This window comes from Podarcis vaucheri (genome assembly GCF_965113315.1).
Source record: "Podarcis vaucheri genome assembly, chromosome: 7".
NCBI lineage: Eukaryota > Metazoa > Chordata > Lepidosauria > Squamata > Lacertidae > Podarcis > Podarcis vaucheri.
In genome coordinates this window covers 73,616,248-73,642,498 of record NC_138765.1, presented here as the reverse complement: position 1 = coordinate 73,642,498, position 26,251 = coordinate 73,616,248, and the positions used below count along the sequence as shown (strand labels likewise).

Below are 26,251 nucleotides of genomic sequence, written 5' to 3'. Positions count from 1 at the left end.
TAGGGGGAGGGGGATTCCTCTTCCTGGCCGGGCGGGGAGTGCGCGTTTGCTCGATGCGCGCTCGCTAAAGTGTAACGTGGGGTGGAGGTCGTGTGCCCTGCTCAACCTGAATCTCCTGCTTGAGCTCCGTGCGAGGCTTTGGGAGCCGCACGTGCTTACCTGAGGGAAAGTCCCGTTGAATGCAATAGTGGGGGCTTGTTTCCGAGCACCGGATAGGCCTGTAAAATGCATTTCCTGCGCAAAATAGACCTGTCCGTCTTTATAGCCATTTCGGTTTTAACCTGCAACGCTGCAAACAATTATGCTGCAATTCTAAACCTGGCAAAATCTTAAAAGGGAGTTCCAGATGTTGATGACTAGCAGGTTTATTATGGTGGAAACTTAGTTAACTCGGGTCCCTAGGTCCTGCAATCGTATGCTCGTTTTCGGAGATCAAGTCTTGTTGAATTTAATTAGACTTATTAGTAAACATGTTTTGGATCACATCTTTAACAGGGTAGGGAGGTGACCCATTTGGTGTTAGTTGCAACTTAATATTTTGTGACATCTAAATAACGCCACCACCCTCAGATCAGAGTGTGATGTTGCAATGTGGATCAACATCTAATGATTATTACTTCTAAGAACAAAAATAAACAACTATCAATCTCAGTCAGGACATGACCTCCTTGTAGGTCTCGACCCAGCTATAGAAGGTTGGTGTTGCAAGGTATTTTGGGGTTGATCAACGTGTAATCATTACCACACTGACAGGTTGCACCGCCAGTCTAATGCCGTGTTTTACAAACAAGGAGTTATGAGAGGTCTCTACCCTGAGGGAATTATGATGGTGATCAGGCTTGTCGTCACAACAACCCCGTGAGCAGTTTTTCAAGCCATACCAAATATATGAAGTGGAGAAGAGCAGAGCCACTGATTCACTTCAACAACTGTGTTTACACTGACCTTCGGGGCTACATTGAGTACGGAGTTGAGGTTTGTGCCTGTTAGCACTAGTAACAGATTGGTTATTTCTCGAGTCGGGGTTGTGTAGCACCATTCATGGTACAATTATATAGCTGAGAATTAGTAGTATATAGTTTTTTATATCATCCCTCCCCACAGGGTGACAGCTTGCTCTGGTGCAGAGCTGGACCCCTCCCAGGTGAGAGAGAGGAAAGGAGCAACTGGGTGGCCTGATGGGTATGAGGACATAAAGCCATTAGTGTTTCAGAAATGGGGAGAGTTACAGTGGTGCTGTGGGTTAAACCAGAGCCTAGGACTTGCTGATCAGAAGGTTGGCGGTTTGAATCCCCGTGACGGGGTGAGCTCCTGTTGCTGGGTCCCTGCTCCTGCCAACCTAGCAGTTCGAAAGCACATCAAAGTGCAAGTAGATAAATAGGTACTGCTCCGGCGGAAAGGTAAACGGTGTTTCCATGCGCTGCTCTGGTTCGCCAGAAGCGACTTAGTCATGCTGGCCACATGACCCGGAAGCTGTACACCAGTTCCCTCGGCCAATAAAGCGAGATGAGCGCCGCAACCCGAGTCGTCCGTGACTGGACTTAATGGTCAGGGGTCCCTTTACCTTTATGGAAGACAGAAGTGCCTGGCGTGCACACTTCTTCAGATACCAGAAACTATCTAAAGTGCTACTGGAAGTTTTTTTAATTTGTTTCGAGAAATGGGGAGAGTCTCTCATCTGTGTTTGCTTGGCAGTGATCTTACAGTGGTACCTCTGGTTACGTACTTAATTCGTTCCGGAGGTCTGTTCTTAACCTGAAGCACCACTTTAGCTAATGGGGCCTCCTGCCGCCGCTGCACCGTGATTTCTGTTCTCATCCTGAAGCAAAGTTTTTAATCCGAGGTACTGTTTCTTGTAGGGGACGCGGGTGGCGCTGTGGGTAAATCCTCAGAGCCTAGGGCTTGCCGATCGCATGGTCGGCGGTTCGAATCCCCGCGGTGGGGTGAGCTCCCGTCTGCGGTCCCAGCTCCTGCCCACCTAGCAGTTCGAAAGCACCCCTAAAGTGCAAGTAGATAAATAGGTACCGCTTTCTAGCGGGAAGGTAAATGGCGTTTCTGTGTGCTGCGCTGGTGCTGGCTCGCCAGAGCAGCTTCGTCATGCTGGCCACGTGACCCGGAAGTGTCTCCGGACAGCTCTGGCCCCCGGCCTCTTAAATGAGATGGGCGCACAACCCTAGAGTCGGACACGACTGGCCCGTACGGGCAGGGGTACCTTTACCTTTTACCTTTTACTATTTCTTGGTTAGTGGAGTCTGTAACCTAAAGTGTATGTAACCTGAAGCGTATGTAACCTGAAGCGTATGTAACCCAAGGTACCACTGTATCTTGTGTTGTAGTACTGTTGAGTGTGAGGACAGTCAAACCATAGGCTTTTAGGCGTATAGTGTTGGTGGCAGACTTCATTGCCTTTTGGATGCCAGCCGCCATTTTGAATCAAGGTGGTGGACTGAAACAGGACTTCGGCATAATTTCGCATTGTTTGGGAGATAGGTTTGCATGCCTCGTGATATCATTGCCAAACTCAGCATGAGGGTTCCTGAGGTGGGGGGCAGCAGCTTTCATCTATGTTTGGATGCCAGCTGCCACACTGAATCAAAATGGCAGACCAAAACATGACTTTGGTGTGACTTCAACAGGCTGAAGCTCACAAATAGCTCTTAAAATATTGCTGTCTTTCCCCCCTATGAATTTCTGGGCACTTCCTCTTAGTATAGGCAACAACTGATTTATGCACATCCAATTGGCATGTCTCTGCTCATGCCCACATCATGGCAACCTGGAAATGGGTGCAAAAGGGGGTGGAACAGTGGGGGCAAAATGGGGCAGAACAGGACAAAACGTGGTGGAGTGGGCTTATGTGCGCTTCACTGTTGCACGCAGGGGCCAGGAGTGGAACTGCCATGCAAAATGGTTGCTACGTGCATAGTAGATAAGACCTAGAGGAGCAGGAGTGGATTCGAGTTATATGGCGCATTGAGCAAGAATAAAATCCCCCCACCTCCCAAAAAATAATTTCTTGCTTTCACAATAATTCCTTTTGGTACTGTTGCTCCCCCCCCCCCGGTAGGTAAAAATATAGGTTTTCAGTGGGTTTTATGGGGGTACCCAAGGGTATGCAGTACCGGCACTCACCTCTCTGATGTTAAAAGTGTGGCACTTACTGTAATAACTTTAGGGCAAGTACCAGCAACCTTCCCCCCCCCCCAAAATAAAGCACTGGAATACCAGAAATTCCTATTTCGCCTTGAAAGAACATCAGGTTTTCCCAGAATCACACGGACGTTTCCCATGCGTGAAACTAGAGCAATCCCAGGAGGAGAAGAATCTTTATTTGCATCTGGCATATAAATAAAATGTATTGGTAAAAACTTCCAATTATAGAAAATACATTTTGGGGGTTTACATCAATAATCAAATAAAATATCTTATTCTAATTGAAAAAAGCACTGTATTTTATTCTTCTTTTTTATTTTGTGCCCCCACCCCTCGGACTCCTGTGCGGGGTGGGGGGTAAAAAGGTAAAGGGAGGCCAGAGTTCAAATTCCCAACTCAGCCACGAAGCTGTGACCTTGGGGGCCCGGTCACTCACTCTCAGCCTAGCCTCCCTCACGGGGTTGTTGTGTGACTAAAATAAGAAGGAGGAGGAGAGGAACTCCGTGCGCCACCTTGAGCTCCTTGGAGGAAAGGAAATAGTGAAGCGAAGCGATGCGCGTTTTCATGCTTTCGTCGTTAACGGGCTCCGGGAGGCTGCTGCGTCCCCTGTGCCTTTTCCTTAAGGAGTAAACCCCACTGAACTCCGCGGCCGCCAGGTGAGCAGCCGCGAGCATCCCTGTGGTCTGCGCGGCCGACCTTCTACCCTCCGCCCCCGCCATCTCCCCCTCCTCCTCCTCCTCTTCGCCCCGGTAGCGGAAGCTCTTCTGTCGGCTTCGCGCTGCCGCCATCTCGGCAGCAGGAGGAGGAGTAGGAGGGGTTGGCGCGGGCAGCGGCTCTGCCTGGTCAGGCGGGGCGGGAAGCGGAAGGAGGGACACCCGGCGCGGCCTGTAAGTTACCCCCGTGAGGCCCGAGGCCCCGCCGTTGCCCCGGCGATGAGGCCGGGCCCTCCGTGAGAGGGTGGGAGGAGGGCTCTCTAGGTCCAAGGCTGACGCGGGAGGAGGAACGGGGTTTTTTTTCTTCCTCTCCCCCCCCCCCCATTTCCAAAATAACGAAATTTCAGCCTTGGGGGTCCCCGCCATGGCGAGCTGGGAGAGGCGGCCCTTCTTGAGAAATCAAATCTTAAAAGCGGGGTTTTTCAGGCTGGTCTCGATAAGCTAGGGGCTGCACGGGGGAGGTCCTTGAGAAATAATAATAATAATTAATAATAAAAATAATGACGCATAAAGGGATTTTTTTTTTTTGCTCTGGCAAACCGGGTAGTGGTTTTTTTTTGGGGGGGGGAGGAGTTGTAATGTAATGTAAGGATTTTCAGCCTTGGGGTCCTGTCCATACCAAGAGGTTGGGGAGGATCCTTGCAAAATTACTACAAAGGGTGGTTTTGCTTTATGGGGAGCTGGGGCGTGGCTTGGGAGGGGGGCCCTTGTGAAATCGTTATTATCATATAATAAATTCCCTAGTAAGTTGGGGAGCTGCTTGGAGAGGTAATCTCAAAGTTATTATTAAGGGGAGGATTTTTCAGCCTTGTCATGCCAAGTTGGGGACGGGGGGGGGCAGGTGGAGGATACTTGTCAAACTATTGTTATTAAGAGGGACCCTTACCCACATCACTGTTCTGCTACAAAACCAACTTGTGATGAGGGGTTCTTTATTTGATACTGTACATTGACACTTATTTCTTTTTCTTTCAAATGCTAGCCTCTCTTATTCCTCCTCCTTCTCCCCCACTTTGCCATAGTCATACCTTTCCTCCTTAATCTACAGCCTCTGGTTTTACTTGTCAAATCTACTCTGTGTATTTAGAGTACATGATTTCCCAACCCTCCAAAAAATAAATAAAAAAATAAAAAATAAATAAGGGTGCTGGGAATTGTAAGGGTAAATATTCAGAGTCATGTGCTTTAAATGTATGGCGTGGGATATGACTACAATGGTACCTGGGGTTAAGAACTTAATTCGTTCCGGGGGTCCGTTCTTAACCTGAAGCACCACTTTAGCTAATGGGGCCTGCTGCTGCGCCGCCACCACGCAATTTCTGTTCTCATCCTGAAGCAAAGTTCTTAACCCGAGGTACTATTTCTGGGTTAGCAGAGTCTGTAACCTGAAGCGTCTGTAACCTGAAGCATATGTAACCTGAGGTACCACTGTACTTACTGCCACCCAAATGGTGATAATTATTTGGGGGTGGTTTATTCCTCTGTCCCTATAATAGCAACTGGGGTATGTGTGCTTCAAATGCTAGTCTACTCTTAGTCATTGGGCTAAGGGTGATTATTTCCAATTGCACTATGTACAGTGGGATTAAAACAATCTGTTTCCGTCTTGTATGTGGGATAGAGGAGCGGGGACACAGTTGCATGTTAAGTGTGGACAATTTAAACAAGAGGTACTGAAGCCTCCCATTTTGGGTAGCTGGATTTTTAAGGTGGTGTTATTTTTCAAGTAGGTTGAGACTTCCTTGGTTTGATGAAGATGATTAAGGCTAACCTATCAGCCTGGAACTGAGGCTCAGTTGTAATCTTTTCCTCCTCCCCTGGAACAGGTTGATGAGACTACCGGGTGTGGACAGCGAATGACATACTGTCATTGAGCAATTCAGGACACACCCGGTTGTATTTTGTGGACCTTCCTTGCCTTTAAAAAGCTAGCCTGGCATTCTCAGTAGATTATTCTTTATGCAATTGTACTCAAAATAACCCACATGGAGCGAAAACTTGTCTATCTGGACCAAAATGAATTATGGGGAAGAGTAGCAGCCCCCATTAATTCTCCTTTTCCAAGAAAAATACCTCACCCTAGTGGGAATTCTCCTCGCAATCCCAGATATAGTTTCTGCTCCTTCTCTCTCTCAACCCAGCTCAATATCATTCAAAGTGTGGACAAAATGTTGCTTTCGTAGGGTCCTCTACACCTTGGCCCACAATCATTGTTGCCACTGCAGCCTCCTTCAAACACTGTTTATGTGACTTGGTGTCTGTGGCAAGATTGCTTGCGCTTAGTCCAGGCTCATAAAGTGTAAGCAGGGAACTGTGAGCAGAGTTCACTCTGAGAAAATGATTGGCAGCAAAGTGAATCTCTTGTGTTTTGGTGGGGTGAGCATTTTGCACAACTGGTTTGCCATGGGGGACCCAGGCTAGAAATGATCAGATTTGCTGGTGCCATAATGGTTGTATGGGTTTGTTTTATGTGGCCAGAAGAGAGATAGTTAAGGGAAAGTGTAACTGCCATGCAGTTTGTTTATCCCCTGATGGCTGTCAGGCAACAGCAATACCTGAACTCATAGCTTAGCAGTAAATGCTCTTGGCTGGAAAAAGTACTGCAGTTCTGTAATGGTCTTACACACTGTTTCTCCTTAACCTGCCTGCTTAAGGGGTAGTACAGCCAGCCAGAGTAGTGGCATGGTACTTTTTCCACCTGAAACTCCCCACGTCCAATAGCAGGGCACCATCTGACAACCAACCTACAAAGGCATGTGACTGTTAGTTGGCCCATGTTCAGGAGATCTCGTTCCCATACTTGTTTTATTTTATATTCTTTATTGAAATACAAAAAAAAACTACATAATTACAAGTGCACAGGGTAAGATAACACACAAAAAAAGAAAATAAAAGAAATAGGACCCGTGTAGAAAACAAAACAGAATTGTATACCAAAGTAGGACCTTTGGAATTCAGTTTTTAATGTTTTTGGATTTTAACAAATTGTATGTACATATTTTTTTGCTTGCTTGTGAATCGCTTTGCGTTTTTTAAAAAGTGGGAAACAATATTATATCATTTATTTATTTATTTATTGGATTTCTTCCAAGCCTTGGAACAATAATTGCCCCAGGGCAGAGTACAAAAATATAGAAATGCAATAGTAAAATCAGTTAAAGCAGTTTGCAGTCAGAAGAATACAGTGGGTCCTGATATATACCAAATCTATATAGTGTCAAAGGCTAGAGTAAAGAGGTGTGATGTCAGCATGCGGATGCTAGACACACCTCTGTGGGGAGGGAATTCCACTATTTGGGGGCTGCCACACAGAGCTTATTCAAATGTAATAAACCTAAACCCTCTGAGGGTTACTTTGGCAGTGGACTCTATTGCGGTCTTCCTGTTCACCCTGGTCCCCAATACTTTGGTTTGGTAACTGCTGTGTCAAAGGTGCTGGCATCTGATCCTTGAAGCCTGCCTGGAAAGAGAAACAGGCCTCTTGTGCTTTCAGCACTGTAGCCTTTGTAACACTTTTGGATTCATTCATTTTTAAAAACTCAGGGACAGAGTTATTACTGGGAGATACTGGTCTTCAGACACCTTGGTCCGATGCCCATCTGCTCAGATGTAAATCCTGTTGAGTTAAATGTGGCTTAATCCTAGAACTGTCGGCATAGAGTTTTTCTCAGTACTTTTTTCCTTTTATGACACTTGGGATTCTTGATACTTTGTTTCCCAGGCCATCCAGAAGTCTAATATCAGATAAGATCTTGGTTGCATCCGCACCATACAATTAAATCACTCCTATACCACTTTAACAGTCCTGACTTTCCCCAAAGAGTTGTAGAAGCTGTTTAGTGTGCTGAGAGTTGTTAGGAAACCCTGAAAGCTACAGTTCTCAGGATTCTTTGCAGGAAGCCATGACTGTTAAATGGTGTAAGAGTGCTTTATTGATAGTATGAATGGGACCCTTATTATAATTAGTGTTTCCTCCAGAGATGATACACAGACATGTGAAACTACCTTATTACTGAGTCAGATCATTATTGATCTACCCTGAAAGCAGTTCAAAGATCTCAGGCAGAAGTCCCCCTCATCCCTGTTTTCCTGAGAATTTTTAAAGCGAATATGCCAAGGAGTGAAGTGGGGTTCATGGGGATCATTTGCATACATATCATGCGCTTTACCATTGAGTAATGGTCTGCTAATAGGTGAGTTCCTTTTTCCATTATGGAGATCAGTTGGAGTGATTTACAGACCACTTAGGGCTTACCTACTGGACGAAAACAGTCCAGCTGCACTGTGTGTTGAAAGCTTATTATAGCTGACTGCACAGCGAAATCAGATAGGTATTTCTGTGGCTGTTAGTGGTCACACCAGGGCTAGCCCACCCATAAGACAAGGTGAGGCAACTGCCTCAGGCGGCGGGATTCACTGGACCAGCAGACCCAGATGTCAGTCTTTCTTCCTGCCTTGCTCCTGATGTAGATCTTCCCTGGTGGGAAAGGAGGGCCCATTTTGGGATCCGCCAAAATGTCTTAGGTTGCCCCTAGGTCACATCCTGTAATAGTGAAGTCAGGTGGTAAGTATTGATAGGGTTTGAGCTAAAATGGGGGCCACTGAGAAATAAGGGAGACCCCAGATAAATACAAAGTTGGGTATGGGGGAAGCAGAATGCCCCATGCGAGTGCTTTGTTGCTTACAGTTTCCTAGAGAAGATGGCTGAGTGGTCAATACCTTAAACAGGAGCACTTTTGCTAGGAGGTGAGGATACACTGACATTTTGTTGTAGCACCTATTTGCAATACCGCCATGTACAGAGGAAGTATGGCCCTGAATATTAGGCCTTCAGGACAGTGTCCGACTTCTGAGTATCCAGAGAGGCACATGGCTGTGTGCTGTTGGAAACAAAGTGCTGGAGGACTAGATGGACCTTTGCTCTAATCCAGCAGGGCAATCCTTGCATCCCTACGGAGTCGTTTCCTGATTGCTTCATTCAGCATGCCATAGTACGAGTGACATTATAATAATAATAATAATAAATTTTATTTATATCCCGCCCTCCCCAGCCGAAGCCGGGCTCAGGGCGGCTAACAACAATAAAACAGTACAAAGGTACAACATAAACAACATTCTAAAATCATTCATTATAAAAATTAATTAATTCAAGCCTAATAATAATAATAAATTTTATTTATATATACATGATACATATATATACATGAGCTAACTTTTGCCTTCCACTAACTTCATCTAGGACGGAAAATGTATTTGACCCACCCAACAAGGTGATTAGCCAGCTGCTTCCCCTCATGACACCCTGGAGCTTCTGCCATTGAAACCAAGGTGGTTACGGGGAAGGTGCCTTCTAGGTGGAATGTTTGTGGAATGCTGCTCACCTTGTGTCTTTGTTACATATCTCTAGTTGCTAGGCAAAACATATTCTTCTCTTCCCAGGCCTTTGGCTACTTAAATAATCCATGGCCTTTTAAATGGGGCAGGGAGGGGTATAGTTTCGGTTTGTTATTATGATATGTATTTTTGTGTTCTTATATTGTAAACCACCCTGTGATCTTTGGATGAAGGGTGGTATAAACATTTAATTAATAACCCCAATAATAACAGCTCTGTAGTCATAAATCGTTTCAAATCTGGGACCCACTTTTAACTCAAACATGAATTTGCAGACCCACTTCATAATTTTTTTACCATGTATTTTTGTGGCGGCAATACTGTTGTTGTGACCCACCTTAGGTTAGGCTGCAACCCAGTAGTTGGTTCCGGAACCCATCAGTTGAAAACCAGTGTTCTGAGATGTCTGTGCGCTTGTGGAATTTTCTCCCCCAGGGAAGTTTCCTTGGCACCTCCTTAAGTGTCCTTTTTGGCAGCAGATCTAAAGACCTTTGTAATATTTTCCTGGGCTTTTAAGCCCTCAGTTTAACCTGTGCTGTACCCTTCCCCTTTCCCCCCTGCTTTGTTTCATTTGTTGTTTTACTGCATATTTTATTCTTCTGCCTATTATTGTTTTAAACCACCCTGAAAATATTTGTGTTGAATGGTAGTGTCTAAATTCTATTAAAATCACGTAATATGCATATGACATGTTGAGCAGCTGGGGTGGATTTATTTTTGGTCATGTTGGTCAGCCCCTGCTCTGCCACACAGGTAGGGAAGCCCCAGCCTTCAAGCCAGATGTGCCTTAGGGGCACCCAACCTCTCCACACACACCATAGCAATTGGATTTTAAAAAAAGAAAAGCTTGTGTCTATTATTCAGGTTTTTTAAACGCCTAATTGGGGTAGAGGGGCTTGGGAGTCATAGTTGCAACCTCTTAAGTAACCCCACCCGCTCCATAGCACTTAAGCTTGGGAAACAGTCTCTCATTAGCTCTAAGAGTATATTATGATCCTTGTATCTTCAGTAGAACTGTGCAACTTGAAGTGTTTGTGAATTGCCTTGTTAATATGGTGAAATGATTAACTACTTGCTTATCTTTAGGCCAACCTCTCCCAATTCCTTTGTTGTGAGAGACGCTTTTTTTCATGGCATCTCTTCTTTCTTTTTCTGACCCCGTTTCCTCCTTCTGTAAGCATTTAATGCTGTGGCTGTATGCTCCTGCTCTGTAGCTCTGGGAGTAGAATTGCACTCTTGCTTAGAGGAGCATAGCCCCGCCTCCCGTAGAAATGGCCAACCAGGAAGTTGTACCAAGTGATCCTTTTGATGATGTGGCACAGCAGCTACTGTGGAGATACTTAGAATTGCACAAAGTGCTGTTCCCCCTTCCGTCAGAGAACCAATGGGTCTGCATTTTGCTCACATGCTTACTCCGTGTCACAAAATTGTGCTGAGTTGTGAACAGGAGATGAAGGCCAGGCAAAGATTTCAGATTTGGGTATCTTTCCTCCCCTTTTCAATGAAAGTGGAACTCTGCATTTGAAATGGCAGGCAGAATGTGGTACATCAGACTGCAGAGCCACTGTGTTTTGTTTTTATTTTGCATTTTTATGATGTGAACTACCCTGAGATCTTCAGATAAAGAGTGGTACACAGATTTAATAATAATAGAAGGGGATTAAACAAATTCAGGTGTAGTGTAGTGGGAGACAAGGACCTTGGGAGACCAGGGTTCAAATCCTCACTTAGCCATCAAACTCAGTGGGTGACCTTGGACCAGTCACAGTCTATCTCAGTCTAATCTACTGCACAGGGTTGTTGGGAGGATGAAGATGTGGAGGAACGTAAGAAAATCCTAGATGGCACTAGCCCAGCAGCCTGTTCTCACAGTGTCTGTCAGAAACTGGCAAGCAGGACCTAAGAGCACTCTCCCCTCCTGTGGCTTCTAGCAGCTGGTATTCAGAAATATTACTGCCTCCAACCATGGAGGCAGAGCTTAGCCATTGTGACTTGTAGCCACTGATAGCCTTTTCCTCCACGGATTTGTCCAATCCTTTTTTTCAGTCAACCAAGTAGGTGACCATCACTGCCCTTTCTGGGAGCAAACTCCATAGTTTAATAACTATACACTGCATGAAGAAGTCCTTCCTTTTGGTACAAGAGTATTATGCCAAAGCTCAGTTACGTTAATGTTCTTTCTTTTGTTTCCACAGCAACAATGTCAGAAGGGGACAGTACTGGCGAGTCCATTCATGGCAAACCTTCAGTGGTCTTTAGATTTTTCACAAGACTTGGACAGGTTAGTTTCACATCAGGGGCTGAAAGATGCATAAATAAAATCAAAGGAGTTATCACTCAGGGTAGTTTAAAGCTGCAACTTACAGAAAGGAACTGCAGCCAGATCTGTCACCTTCTACTTTCCCATAGGAGTGGTGGAAGAGGCACCAGGTATCTGGGGAACTCTTGACTGGGAGCACTCTTGACTGTGTGCACATTCAAGATTGCACTCACCATGCAGTCACTCCTGCAGATAGTTCTGTATTTTTGAGTCCTGTTGAACTCAATGAGACGACCATGTGTGAAACGTGTGCAGGGCTACAGCTCCCATTGTTGGGCTACAGCTCCCATCATCCCTGACCATTGACAATGCTGATGGGAGCGGGGGGCCCCAAAACTCCAGTGTACACTGTACTGTAGTAGTAGTAGTAGTAGCAGTAGTAGTAGTAGTAGTAATAATAATAATAATAATAAATATACCCCGCCCATCTGGCTGCATTCCCCCAGACATTCTGGGCGGCTCCTAACAGAATATTAAAAACACGATAAAACATCAAACATTAAAAACTTCCCTAAACAGTATACAGGATCGCTGCTGCAATTGTTAGCTATACAATGCTGTTGTAATAGCTTGCAGTCTTTTGGCAGGTGATGATATGCTGTTATTATTAGCAACTTGATGAATATCTTAATACTGCATTTTTTTCTAGATTTATCAGTCCTGGTTAGACAAATCTACTCCTTATACTGCAGTGCGATGGGTTGCAACGCTGGGTTTAAGTTTTATCTACATGATAAGAGTTTATCTACTGCAGGTAAGAGAACACCACTTGAGGATCCTGATGCATGTGTGTGGAATCACTCTGTTTATTGTTGGTTCAAAGATATTTATGTTTGATGGAAGCAACAGTTTTTACTTCCTTTACATACCTTTAACGAGAGATACATGTGATATGCAAGATAATTGTCTGCACAAATGTCACAGAACTAATATGAGTAGCATTGAAAAATATTTGATTCAGAAGATAATAGTACTGTACTGATTATTGAAGCAGTATCTTGTCATGATAAATAATGAACATAATAAACCTGTTAGTTTTGTGCAAGGAAAGAATGGTAATCTGAAAGCACTTCTGTGATTCTGTTTTTGTGTCTGTTTGGGTATAACCAGTGTTAAGGGTTTTCTTTGGGGCTGGAGAACCTGTGGCTTTCCAGATGTTGCTGGATTGCAGTTCCCATCATCTCTTAGCATCGACCACTTTAACGAGTGTTGATGGGAGGTGGAGTTCAACAACATCTGGAGGACCAGATTACTGCAACCGTATATGCACCTGGGAGCAAGTGCCATCAAACTCCGTAGGTAAATTTACACCAGTAGATTGTTCCATTGTTATCTGTATTTATGCCAATTGAAAAATCACCTTATGAGCTGGAACCTTGGAATCATTTCAGAGTATTTTGAGAAGCTGGCCTCCTGCCACCCTCCCACCCCACCTTCTGATTACTTATTTTAGCAGTGTCCCTGTTTGTCTGCTTGCCCTTGTTTAGATTAAAACCTCTAAGCTGCAGGGAAAAATAAATTCATCCGACTGTAACAAAGTGGAGGAACAAGCGCCATAGGAGAATAGCAGATTTCTGTTTGGATTGCTTTTGAGCACCTCCATTTTAGCCTTAAGATGCATCTGCATTGGGAAATCTTCAGGCTCGGGGTGTGCTTGTTCATTACATTTGTTCCCCACACACTTGCATCTTTATTTGCTCCTATATTAAGATCTCTGCCACCCCCCTAAATATCCTGCTTCTCTTTTATCTCTCCTTATTTCCCTTTTGCTCTCATGCTGTTTGCCTCTTAGTATGCTTTATTCCTTGCTTCTAGTTGATTTAGGTCAGGGATAGGGAAATCAAACAGCAGCTTCAAACACCTTTGATCACTGGTCATGTTTACTGGGTGTGGTGGGAACAGCATCAGGGGGATGGACAGACAGAGTCCCCAATTCTCGTTTGCTCTGGATCTGATTAACATTATTTGTTTACTATATATTGTTGAGCCCTACCATTTCAGACTAGCCAACTTGGTGCCCTCCCCCAATTATTTTGGACTACAGCCCCCATCATGCTGGCTGGGGCTGATAAGGGTTATAGTTGACAATATTTGGGGAGCACTATGTTGGCTACCCCCAACAACCCCCTCATACAGTCAGATACTGCAGATTGTGTGCAAGCAGTTTTGTGTAGGTAGGTGTGTTTCTGTACTTAGAGCCATGTCCTCATTTGACATTTTCTTCTTCCTTCCCCTTCCTAGGGTTGGTACATCGTGACATATGCCTTGGGCATCTACCACCTAAACCTTTTCATAGCTTTCTTGTCGCCAAAGGTAGATCCCTCTCTAATGGAGGACTCAGGTATAAAGAACATCACTAGCCCTGCTTTTCTCTTGCATAGGTGTTGGTTGTTGCATGAACTTGTTATATATCAGATGTGGGGAAGCCTTTTCAGCCTGAGGACCACATGCCAGTGCTGGGCAGGGCCATAGGCAAAAGTGGAGAGAGCAACAAATGTCTATTTCACCTTTTCCATAACAGGCTAGTTTCTGTACACACTCACATTGCATTATTTATGCTTCATCCAGGTAAGAATGAAGCATCAGAAGGCTTCAAGGACACATTCCAATCTGGCAAAAACACACAAGGCGGGCAGGGTGTGTGTACAAAGCAGGGCTGGTGAGCGATGTAGCTTGGGGAGAGTCCTGAGAATCAGATAGAGAGGCTTGGAGGTTTCTGCTTGTCTACTATGAGAAAAGGATGCTAAATCTAATATGTGTACACACACAAAAAAAACAACAACAACCCTAGAACATATTTGGGACTTAGGCACAGCTTAGTATGTTTTAAGTTGCACCTGCTATCTGTGGGTGCAAAGAGTGCTGGACTTTAGTGTGGAGTGCCAACCACTTTTCAACTTTATTGAGTGACCAGACTCCCAATTATCCCCACAGAAAACTGTGTTTTTTGTAGTGTTATAACACTCTATGTTTGCTTGTGGCCCTGTGTGAATTTTCATAGCAAGAACAACTGACTCCTGTAAGGTTTGAATGTAAGAGTTCAACCAGTGCTAGTCACATCCTGTGGATTGCATGGCACATAACTGAATATGACACCTTCTAGGAGTTGAGTGATTTCATTTTTAGATCCTAGGATAAACATATAAATGATGTATTAGAAATGCTGACAGAGTTTTGACAGAGCAAGAGTTAGAATCCCTGATTTTGTATTACTTCCTTCACTTCCCTGTGGATTGAAATACCTCCCCTCCAGTTGAGACTGGAATGACATTGCTTTCACGTTTCATACTTTGTGGAGATCTGTGCTGCAATTTCTCTTGCACGTAACAGCCCTTTGATCACCTGTTAATAATTTTTTGTTTCCTTGTACACTTTAATGGGTGATTTGTCTCTAGCACAGTCATTCATACCTGCTCTAAGTATGGTAGTAGTAACAGAGGGAGCCTCCTTACATCAGATAAGGCTGTCCATTGAGCTCAGTATTGTGCAACCTGCTTGGCAGCGCCGGTCCAAGGTCTCTGGCAGAGGCCTCTCCAAACATCTGCTACTGACCTTTGTTAACTGGGCATGCCAAGGGTTTGAACCTGCAAGAGTTAAATGCAGAAGAAAGCAGTTCCTAAGACTTTGCATTTCCTCCTCTTCTTCTCAGATGAGGGTCCTTCATTACCTACAAAACAAAATGAGGAGTTTCGGCCCTTCATTCGAAGGCTGCCAGAGTTCAAATTCTGGTGAGTACGTGGTAATAGCAATGCAAAAGGATTCAAGTTCCTGACCCTTTGTATTTCCTGTTCTCCTGCCTCTCATAGGCATGGCCTCTCTTTGGCCTCAAGCTTGTGCCTCCTTGCTTACAGTGCCTACCTAACAGTCACTCAGTTGCCATCTCCCCCAAATCTTTGGCCTTCTAGTTCCTTTTCAGTATGAGCCACCTCTTCCACATAATAGGTATGCTTGATTTGAAGGCTCAACTCAGGCGTCACAAGTCCAAATATCCATCAGTATTGCATTGAGCCTTAGTCTTAACCATAACTTAAATCACAGAAGGAGGGATGGAGGAAAGGGGGCAGGGAGGAAAAGCTGCAAACTCGGGTACTAAACCTAGGTTAGACCAGCTGAAATGGAAACAGTTCAGCTAGCCTGATGAAATGGCTACTGCTAGGTGACAGCTACAAGAAGGGTCCAAAGACAGCTGGTCCCTCTGCGGAAGTGATATAATCTTCTTTTCTGCCTCTTAAGGTGTCAAAAGAGAACCTTCTGCTGTGAAGTGCAGGATAGCAAAGCTGAGGAATAGGTGGAAATAGTATTTTATGGCTTGGATGTCAGGAATGTTGCTGTGGGCTTGGTCCTCCTTGCCACTCCTCTCCTAGGCAAGTTTCTCCCTCGGCTTCATGGTTTTCTATAACCATTATTTGCTGTGGATCAGCAAAGTATCATTAGAGCCTTGATTTCCAAGGATGATCAGAAGCCTCTTTTTGCAGACTCTGATCCAGACGTTAGCCATGAGTTGCAGATTCAGGTGTCACAGCAAACTGTGGTCGGGGAAAACCAGGAAGTGGAGGGGAGAATGCTGGAGATCAGAAATGGTATGTGAATTGGGCATTAATGTCCTTAAAAGAATTTTAGTACACAATCAACCTAACTGCAACTATCTTTTCCTTCCAAGGCACTCTGCTACTAAAGGCATCCTTGTCGCAATGACATGTACATTCTTTGAGGCTTTCAATGTTCCAGTTTTTTGGCCAATTCTTGTGATGTACTTCATTATGCTTTTCTGCATCACAATGAAAAGGCAAATCAAGGTAAGAATCTAACCAAGTTGTTCTTTTTTCCAGGTTGTGGATTCTCCTAAACATGAGAGAGAGGGATTGCCCCAACATAATGGCAATATCACTGGCTATGTTGTAGCTCAAAAATTGCTAGTGGTGGTGGGGTTTTTTGAAAGACCCCCCATAGTTGGAGTAGAGTTTGAGGCTTTGTCTAATACTGATGAGGGTAGTCTGGTGGCTGTTTCCAATGTGACCTCCTTCCAAAAGCATCATTTTTTTAAAAGAAAAAAATGACTTCTCCTTTGGATCCCCTGCTGTGATACTTGAACTCAAAAAACATTTTAGTGGACATCCAGCTTTTAAAAGAAAATGCTAATTGCTCCCATAGGCTCCCCTTATTGATAGTGATGCCCCCCCAAGGCCTTAATTTTTTTAAAAAAATAAGTGGGTTGTATCCAATTAAGTATTACTAAGATTAGAGCCAATGGGACACGGGTGGCGCTGTGAGCTAAACCACAGAACCTAGGGCTTGCTGATCGGAAGGTTGGCGGTTCGAATCCCCACGACGGGGTGAGCTCCTGTTGCTTGGTCCCAGCTCCTGCCAACCTAGCAGTTCAAAAGCACGTCAAAGTGCAAGTAGATAAATACGTATCGCTCTGGCGGGAAGGTAAACGGCGTTTCTGTGTGCTGCTCTGGTTCGCCAGAAGCGGCTTAGTCATGCTGGCCACATCACCTGGAAGCTGTACGCTGGCTCCCTCGGCCAATAAAGTGAGATGAGCGCCGCAACCCCAGAGTCGGCCACAACTGGACCGAATGGTCAGGGGTCCCTTTACCTTTTAAGAGTAGAGCCATTGAAATTAATGAACCTAAGTTAGTCATGTCCATTAGCTTCAATGGATCTACTTTAGGTAAGACTGGTATTGGTACAACCCACTGTTCTTTGGTCACACTCACTTTGATATGTGGCCCACAAAGCATTGTCCACGGCCCTAAGTTCCTCCAAAAAAGATAGCCACTGCTGTTCAAACACATGAGCACATTCAGGTGTTTAAGGCGGAGTGAGCAGAGGGAGGGGAGTGCCGCGGGTGTGCTCTAAAAGCCTTGTTTTTCTTTCCCTTTTGTTGCAGCATATGATAAAATATCGATATATACCCTTCACACACGGCAAGAGGAAATACAAAGGGAAGGAAGATGTGGGGAAGACCTTTGCTAGCTAGAAATTATACTGAGCCTGCTGACCAACTCCCTTCATTACAATTAAAAGTCCAGTTTTGAGCCATTGTAATGATGCCTCTTTCCTTCATACCAAGTCATCAGTAATAACGAGGGTGGGGACTAAGAAGTTGTATTTCTCCCCCGGCCCCCTGCAGTTTATTGAGCGTCAGGCTCCCCACCTCCCCCAGCAAGAGAATATCAGCCATATCATCTTGTTATTCTTTGGATATAAGTTATGTCCAAGGGCTGCTTCTGCCCCCCCTTCTGTTGTTGCACAACAGGAGTCATCCCATGTTCTCAAAACATCCCATGGGAAGTACATGCTACTGGTTTCAGCTCCTTGGAAGTGCAGGATTTGAGTGGCAATTTCGCAAGTTTCTGGTGCACATTTAGCAAGACAGAGTAATAAGAGAAGGTAGAACATTCATTTCAAGCCCCCTCCTCACAAAAGTATAGCCTAGTGTGGAACAGGGGAGTTCCCACAACTGTATTTATTTATTTTTGGGTCCTTTGTGTTGATCTAGTCCAGAATGCATCCTGGTACATTGTTGAAATGCTTTGTGCATCTGCAGAGGAAGATGAGACACAGTGATAATGTTTTCTGCTTTGTAATGTCCCAGGTTTTGACTTTTGGCAGGACCTCTGGTGATATTACTTAAGAGGGAAACTTGTGAACTTTGAAATAAGCCTACCCTGAGTTTTTTTATTTTCAAAGTGGAAAAGGAATTAATTGATTTAGCTTTTATGGTGGAAAGGCTGATTTCTTTTTGGCTCTTTCATAATGGCTCACTATTATTCTTAACAATCATGTTTTTGGGGGCCAGGGTTTGCTGGAGGTCTGGAATTAAATTTATAAAAAAAATATTATGTGGAGAGTATTTTGACACGTTTTAGTTGATACTTAAAAAAACTTTTTAAGTTTGCTTCATGTAGCCCTCTCCAAGGTACACCTACACCGGCCATGGCAGACCGAGACTTTGTGGGTTTTAACACAGCTTTTAATTTTCTATGGAGAAAAATATAGAAATAAATGATCTGCATGTAAAACTTTTTCAATGTGATACAGCTATAAACAATTTTATTAAGTGATTTTTTAAAATTCCAAACTTTATTAAAAGACAATGTCCCTTTCTTGGGTTCAGTAGTCTTTATAACAACCAACGTAAGGTACTAAGTGTTAACATTTCTTCCTTTTTCTCTAAACATTGTGTTGTATCCAAAGTACTATGTAGAACATTATCCTTGAAAATAATGGGTGTGTTACTTAGGTCTACTAATTTCAGTGGGTCTACTCAGAGTAGCATTAACATTGGATGCAACCCATTCTATTTAAGTATTTTGGAATAATGTATTTGAACCCTAGCTGTTCGAAAACAGTCCTTTGCTTTACTGTGCAAACCATAGCTGCTCATGATGCAGTCTAAAAGGAAATTTTCACTCTGTATTGGGCGGACTTGTGATAAGTGTAAAATATCCTGTGCCATGTGAATTGGATCGTCCCACTTTCAGCAGTATGGATAAAAATGTGTGTTGCCCCCACACCCAACGTTCTTAGAAGTCAGTCATAGGGGGATCTGTTTACATTTCTAAACAACACTATGAAAAATATTGTACAAGGGACCAGAGGTATTACAGAAGAAAATTGCAATGAATAATCGTGGTCCTTACCACTGTGCATAGAAGCAAGTTCCAGTGATATCAATTGGGCTTTAATATCTGTTAGTATATGTGTTAATAAAATGGTATGGAGCTGGGGCAGTAGCTAGAAAAGTAGACTTAAGTAAATTTGTCAGAGGTTAATTCATGCTCTCTTCTGTATCAGAGAGCTGCATTACTCTAGGACTAAAACGTCACAATGTAGAAGGGCAGACACAAATACCCTCCCCTACGTGGAAACGTGTTCACACCAGCTCTAGCTGTTGGCTGCAGGTGGTGCAGCTTCTACTGTATATTCCTTCTGCTAAGGGTGGCAAACCAGTAGTCCTACAGGTGTTGTTGGTCCACAACTCCCTTCCTCACCAACTATTAGCCATGCATGCCAGGCCTGATGGGAGATGGTCCAGCAACAGCCGGTAGAGGCACCCTATTGGCTACCTTTGCCTTATGTACCCACCGTACAAGATTACCCCAATCTTTGCCAAACTGAATTTCTGACAGTCGCTGCACTGTAGGGTGCTCATTGCAACTTAGAACTTCAGCTTTATATTTTAAAAAAACTAACCAACAGCTATAGTTTATTAGGCATAGGGGATTTTAGCAGCACACAAACTCAAAATTAATTTCCATATGCATGCCCTAGTATCTTTTGGAATGGTAAAATGTTCTCATTAAGCTACTACCTCTCAGAGAATGTAGTTTCCCATAAGAATAGCCCAGCTGAATCAGGTCATAGACCCATCAAGTCCAGCATTCTGCTCTCAGTGGCCAACCAGATGCCTCTGGGAGGCCTGTAAGCAGGACCTGAAGGCAATTGCACACTCCCCTCCATTTTCCAGTATTGAGAAACATACTGCCTCCACTCACAGAGGCAGAATATAAGCATTGTGGCTAGTAGCCATTGATAGCCTTATCCCCCATGGATTTGTCTTAATTCTTTTTTAAAGCGACACAAATTGCTGGCCATCACTGCCTCTTTTGGGAGCAAATTCCAAAGTTTTAACTTTGTGCTGTGTGAAGAAGTACTTTCTTTTATTCCAAACCCCCCAACATTCAGCTTCATCAATGTCAACGAGTTACAGTGTTATGAGAACACTACTGGTAGGTCTAGCAGATGCCTGCCAACGCTTAAAAGGGTTATTACCAGAATTTAGGTAGATTTGTGTGCTTTGTTCTACAAAGAAAAAGGATCAACACCAGAAGTTTGTTTTGTAAGATGACAAGTTCGTATCTCCTTGTACAGGCAGTGCAACTCAAGTGTTAAGCTGCTCAATTTTATCACAGCAATTTAATATCATAATATCAAAATAAAGTCTTACACTTGGTCAAAAGCTGTAGTATTTTCGTTGGTTCCTAACACTTTGCAATCTAACAACCGCACAGGTGGCTGTTATCGATAGTGTTGCAGATAAATCAGCTTCTGTGGATGGAATTTCTCTCTGCACAGTGGGCACTCAGCCTGCAGGAGAGGAAAAATAAGTATCTTAACTAAACAAACATCTCCCAGTAACCAGTTTGTAAGTCTTTTTTCAGCTAGCTTTTTCTGACAGTTACCCGTTTGCACACCCTAAGTTCTCTACAAATGGAACCACGGGCCTTCCCTCAGCACCAGGGGCTTTTGATGGTATGTAGAACTCTTACAGGCATAGAGCTATATTTATAGACAGGATTGTGTAGATGCTGTGGAAGTGCAGAAAAGCTACCTGCTGTGGTATCTAGAGCTGCTATTTAAAACATTTCTAACCTGCCCTTCATTGCAATGTGATATCAATGAAGAGTTTGAGGTGCTAGAGTCAATTCTACAACAGTAAACCAGTTCTTAAAAACTAATAGGAACTAACCCTCAGTCTAGTCATTTTGAGTCCAACTGTTGAACTGTAGCTCCCATTATCCCTGACTATTGGCCATGTTGGCTGGGGCTGCTGGACTCCCAACAACATCTGGAAGACATCAGGCTCCTCTTCCCCGAATTAAGGAATTGTCTTAACAGATTATCAACTAGACTCAGAGAATGCAAGTGCATATCGGCACCTGCTAGAATTGGAAGTTGAGAACTCAAATCACATGTAGTTTCCTCCTTTGGTAAGACATCGGGAAGAATGAAACCAAGGAGCTATTTCAGGGAATCTACTTCTTCAGCTTCTCTTTTCCTACAGCTCTCATTTCCACTGCGAAAAGGAAACCTGACAGGACTTGGCTTTTGTTTTAAGAGTTCAGCATCCTAGGAGGGGGTCTGTGTTTACCTTGGTGTTGCACCACTCAGTGATGCATTCCCAGCAGAAGAGGTGTCCACACGGAGTGGCTGTAGCATGGCGGCGTTCTTCTAAGCACAGAATGCAGCGAGAGCTTCGGCCGAGGAACTTCTCCTCAGGCTGGGTTCTGAGAGAGGACAAAGTCAGGCACAAGTGCTCTTCAGGTTAATGTCCCAAGGGAGATGATGCTTCTGCTGCCAAGGTTCTAGCATATGACGCCATCAGGAGAAACTTAGCTTTGTAACAGGGTTATAGTCAATGCTAGTCCTACTCAGAGTAGACATGAAAGAAAGTGACGTTACTAACATGGGTCTATTTCAGGCCATCTACTCTTGAGTAAACGTTTGCACCCATTTTTTAAAAAGATTACGCTCCTAGCCCTCATACTTATGACTGCTGTTCCTGGGTAGTACTGCTTCTGCCTAAAAATAAAGGTGTGGGGAAATGATCTTCAAAGTTACTTAGCAAGTTCCAACAAGATGCGAAGACACCCAACAAGAGCTATTTCTCTAAGGTAGGAGTAGGCATACTGTTCTTGGGTTTTTTGGTTCTCCTTTTTCCTTCTTTTCCCAATATATCACCCTCTGCCATTTACGTACCGAGAATTCCGTGTACTGAAAGCCCAATGTTTGCAAACACAATATAACCAACCCATTCAAATTACACAATTCATTTTAACCAGACCAATTACACACTGAGTTGGTTACCCAGTTTTGATGCCAGGACACAGTTTTAGCCATTCTTAACACCTGTTGATTGTCAAGCACAATATTAAGTTAATCTAGGTTTTCGAACACAGCTCAGATGCCACTGCATGTGCCCCCGCCCTTCATTCCAGCTAATAATACTACATAGTTCAAGAACACTGGCAGGAACCTTTTTCATCCTGCAGGCCGCGTTCCCTTCAAGGCTACTTTCCAAGGGCTGTGGGCCAGTGGTGCACAGGGACACAGGCAAAGGTGTGTGAACAAATACATACATTAACACGGTGCAAAGCAGCACCAGTGAAGGCTGTAGCCTGGGCACAATTTTGACGGCCAGAGAGGGGCCTGAATATTTGATCCCCAGGCCTGAGGCTCCCAGGCATCTACTCCACCCCCTGTAAGCATCTGGTAAGCAAAATGCCACTAGCATACCTTGGGTAGGAGAGGTTACGGTGCACCTTCCATTCTTGTCTTGCCCTCTGCCTCTGTTGGAAGCTGTATGCATGGACACCAACTGTTAGTGCCAGGTGCAGCACTGAAAGGATCCCAAGAAGCCTGTAACTTGATCGAACATGCTTGTTGTCCCCATCTAATCCTGCATAGCGCAGCTGGGGGGGGGGGGAGACACAAAAACACCACTTGATATTGATGCATTTTGTGTGATCTGTGAAGGAACCTAGAGAACTGCAGTGTGATCTGTGAAGAAACCTAGAGAACTGCAGTGTTGAAGTACAGATTTTGTTTAGAAAGAATGGAAACCAGCCCACTTGACTTTTGAATCTTGAACTGCATACAGAAGAAGAAGAAGAAAGAAGAAGAGGAGGAGGAGGAGTGGATTTGATATCCCGCCTTTCACTCCCTTTAAGGAGTCTCAAAGCGGCTAACATTCTCCTTTCCCTTCCTCCCCCACAACAAACACTATGTGAGGTGAGTGGGGCTGAGAGACTTCAAAGAAGTGAGACTGGCCCAAGGTCACCCAGCAGCTGCATGTGGCGGAGCGGAGACGCGAACCCGGTTCCCCAGATTACGAGACTACCGCTCTTAACCACTGCAGAACAGAATACCATGCTGGTATTGGTGACAGTAGCCCTCCTCTAGAACAGCAGTGGGAACCTATGGCTCTCCAGATGTTGAACTCCCATCTCTCATCAGCCCCAGCAAGCATGGCCAGTGGTCAGGGATGACAGGGAGTTGTAGTCAAGCAGCTGAGCTATGGCAATACATACGATTCCAAATTGACCACAAGGAGGGGATCCATACAAATAAGTAATATGGCACCATAGATATTTAGGGGTAGAGTGGATTCCTAGTCTTCATTATATTCCTGTTGTACATGTGGCAGTGTTAACAAGAAACAGAAACTCAGGGTGCTGAGAGACAGAAACTGGATGGCAGCCCAAACTTAAGGTTCTATCAGATCAGACCAAGTCCTATGCAGGGAAGACCCATCTGAAATTACTGACTATAACTAACTTGGGTCCCTTAATCTCAGTACGTATACTTTGGGAATGACCAGCATTGGATCTACACCTTGGTTCCGTTTGCTATTCTCCACCCCTGTCCCAATGCCAGGGATGGAAGTGAGACCTGCCCACAGTAAACAGTGCCAAAATATGGGATTTTAGTGTATTGCACACAGAACATCAAAGGGCTATCAAATACTTTCTACTTACATATGTGATCCCTGCCATCCTTTTAGATAGGTGGTAGAAAATGCCATTCATATAGAAGATGGCCAGGTGCAGCCTACGAAGGAGTGGAATGCCTTGCCTGAGAAAATGGACAACCTGACAGAGCATCTTCCTCTGCTGCTCTGTTAATCCGCCAAGCCATTTCTGTAACCAACGCCACAAGAAAGTCCTTCCCCACAATCCACGCAAATGTCTGCTTTGCAAAGTCCTCATCTCATCAGGTTCTGTCTGAAGTTCATGTTCCAGGTGTACTAATCCTTTGTCTAACAAGTAAGGGAAGACAGTGTGCAAAGAAATCAGGACAGCCCGTCGAAATACTGAAGGAACTCTCTTTCGTGATGGGTCCACTTGGATAATATTGACATATTCTTCACCAAGCGTTTGGTAACCTAAAGAATATTTAAAAAACAAAACAAAAAACAATGGCAATCCTGAAAATCTGATCAGTTTAATGTTAAGCATAAAATAGCAGCACATTTAGTCAGAGCACCAAGCACAGAACAATTTAGGGGGTGAAATACCTGAAAGGGTTGTGAGTGTGAAATATGCTATATCAGCAAACAGCTCAATTTCCTTCTGCCACTCCAACCAAATTCTAGCACCTAGAGAGCCAGAGCAAATGACAATGTTAGAGAACAAAGTGAAGAGACGCCCTGCCAAATAATTTGACTTCAATACAAGTTGAAAAAGAAATTACACCATTTTCATAGGTCAAATAATAAAACATTACGAAAGTTAAAAAATTAAGAAGAGATTTACAAAGTAACCAGCATCTTTTGTGCAGATACAACTTTTAGAGAGGTAGAACATTATGGAATAAGCTTTTGTGGAGTAAACAGATGCATGAAGTGTAATCCACAGGCACATACACTAGCAATGCAAGAAGCAAGGATAATTAACAATTCAAGCTAGACTGTATGCAAGATAAGCACTGCAACTCAATGGTTGCAGGATAAGCAAAGATGTTTGCAATTTTCAGATCACAGACTATTGATACAGTCCTCTCTCATCTCAATCGCCTTTATCCATTGAAAGAACAGAAGAGCCTGCTAAATCAGGTCAATGGCTCATCTAGTCCAGGATCCCATTCTCAGAGTGGCCACCAGATACCTCAGTGGCAAACCTGCAAGCGGGACCTGGGCACAATTCCTTCCTGTAATTGCCAGCAACTGGTATTCAGACACATTACTGCCTTAGACTGTAGAAGCAGCCATTATGACCAGTTTCCTTCATATAGCCTTCTCCTCCATGAATTTGCCTATTCCTTTTTAAAGCCATCCAGGCTGGTGGCCATCACTGCCTCCTGCAGGAGCAAGTTCGACAGTTAAACCAGGCATTGTGTTACGCAAGCTGAGGCACTCTGACAATGAATCCTCTGGCGCCTTCACCAAAGATGTCTTCTTCTGCCATTGGTGAAAGGAGCATCAGTTCTTACCTGCGGTGATCTCAGCCCAGGAGAGCTATGGAAAGCCACAACTAATAATGCTGGGCGAGATGGGCCAATACCCGCACCTGATATAAAGCTGCTTTTTACATTTCCAGGTTCATCCCCCACCCCCACCCCTCTCTCTCACACACAAATGGCTCAGATACTGCATCCAGTGTGGCTTGGGTTTCGGACTAGGACCTGGGAGACCAGGGTTCGAATCCCCCCCCCCCTTAGCCAATGAAGCTCACTGGGTGACCTTGGGGCCAGTCACTGCCTCTCAGCCTAACCTGCCTCACAGAGTTGTGAGGACAAAATGGGGAGAGTGAGAACCGTGCTCCTTGGTGGAAAAAGTGGGATATAAAACGCAAAGAAAGAAAGAAAGAAAGAAAGAAAGAAAGAAAGAAAGAAAGAAAGAAAGAAAGAAAGAGATCCGGGATATGGGCTTCTTGTCTTGCAAAACGGTTCCGAGGATGCAATTCTGACCGGGGTGATGACGGCTCCTCACCTGCCAGGCCCCCAAAGCAGCCCCAGCCCCGCTCCTCAGCGCCCCTCGATAGAGCTCGTCCTTCTGGGCGGACCGAACGAGTCGTGCGGGCCCGGCTTCTACCGCTGCCGGCGACATCGCTGCAGAGGCGAGAAGGGTGCCTGCTCTGCCCGAGCTGCTTCCGCAAACAGACGCTTCGCGCGGCGCACGCATTTATACGTCATCAAACCGCTCCGAGAGAGAGAGAGAGAGAGAGAGAGAGAGAGAGAGAGAGAGAGAGAGTTGCGCATAGAGAGATAGGAAAGTATAGAGTGATGCTCACTAGAGGATCTTCCGGGATAAAGGGAACACTCCACCCTCCTTTCGGAAAACGTGCGCCTTTTCGAGCATATAGCTCAAAAAGTAAAAGCGTTTCAGTTGTTTATTTCGTAAAATTTATACAAACCACTTGAGAAAACCAACACCACACCAAAAACA

At 44.5% G+C, this 26,251-nt stretch overlaps 2 protein-coding genes across 3 annotated transcripts; one reads left to right on the top strand and one right to left on the bottom strand.

Moving 5' to 3' along the window:
- Positions 1-3,895: 3,895 nt before the first annotated feature.
- RER1 (retention in endoplasmic reticulum sorting receptor 1) lies at positions 3,896-17,628 on the top strand. Of its 2 annotated transcripts, none has more exons than XM_082230654.1 (7): positions 3,896-4,040; positions 11,456-11,541; positions 12,230-12,334; positions 13,822-13,921; positions 15,230-15,308; positions 16,241-16,376; positions 17,471-17,628. In XM_082230654.1, the coding sequence occupies exons 2-7, from the start codon at positions 11,461-11,463 to the stop codon at positions 17,558-17,560; spliced, it is 591 nt and encodes a 196-aa protein (XP_082086780.1). In that variant the 5' UTR covers positions 3,896-4,040; positions 11,456-11,460; the 3' UTR covers positions 17,561-17,628. The 2 variants fall into 2 exon arrangements, with proteins under 2 accessions (XP_082086780.1, XP_082086781.1); XM_082230655.1 differs by lacking the exon at positions 3,896-4,040 and adding an exon at positions 4,142-4,160.
- Positions 17,629-20,483: 2,855 nt separating this feature from the next.
- PEX10 (peroxisomal biogenesis factor 10) lies at positions 20,484-25,927 on the bottom strand. Its single transcript, XM_082230411.1, is given in 7 exon segments — positions 20,484-20,673; positions 21,458-21,593; positions 22,603-22,778; positions 23,844-24,250; positions 24,383-24,463; positions 25,796-25,810; positions 25,813-25,927. Coding segments are annotated over 7 exon segments (984 nt in total). The 5' UTR covers positions 25,913-25,927; the 3' UTR covers positions 20,484-20,604.
- Positions 25,928-26,251: the final 324 nt, after the last annotated feature.

Bases quoted from the DNA above. Each gene is read 5' to 3' on its own strand.
- RER1 (XM_082230654.1), top strand. From the start codon at position 11,461: ATGTCAGAAGGGGACAGTACTGGCGAGTCCATTCATGGCAAACCTTCA. The intron at 12,335-13,821 runs GTAAGAGAACAC...TCCCCTTCCTAG, and splicing joins TAAGAGTTTATCTACTGCAG to GGTTGGTACATCGTGACATA. The intron at 16,377-17,470 runs GTAAGAATCTAA...CTTTTGTTGCAG, and splicing joins CAATGAAAAGGCAAATCAAG to CATATGATAAAATATCGATA.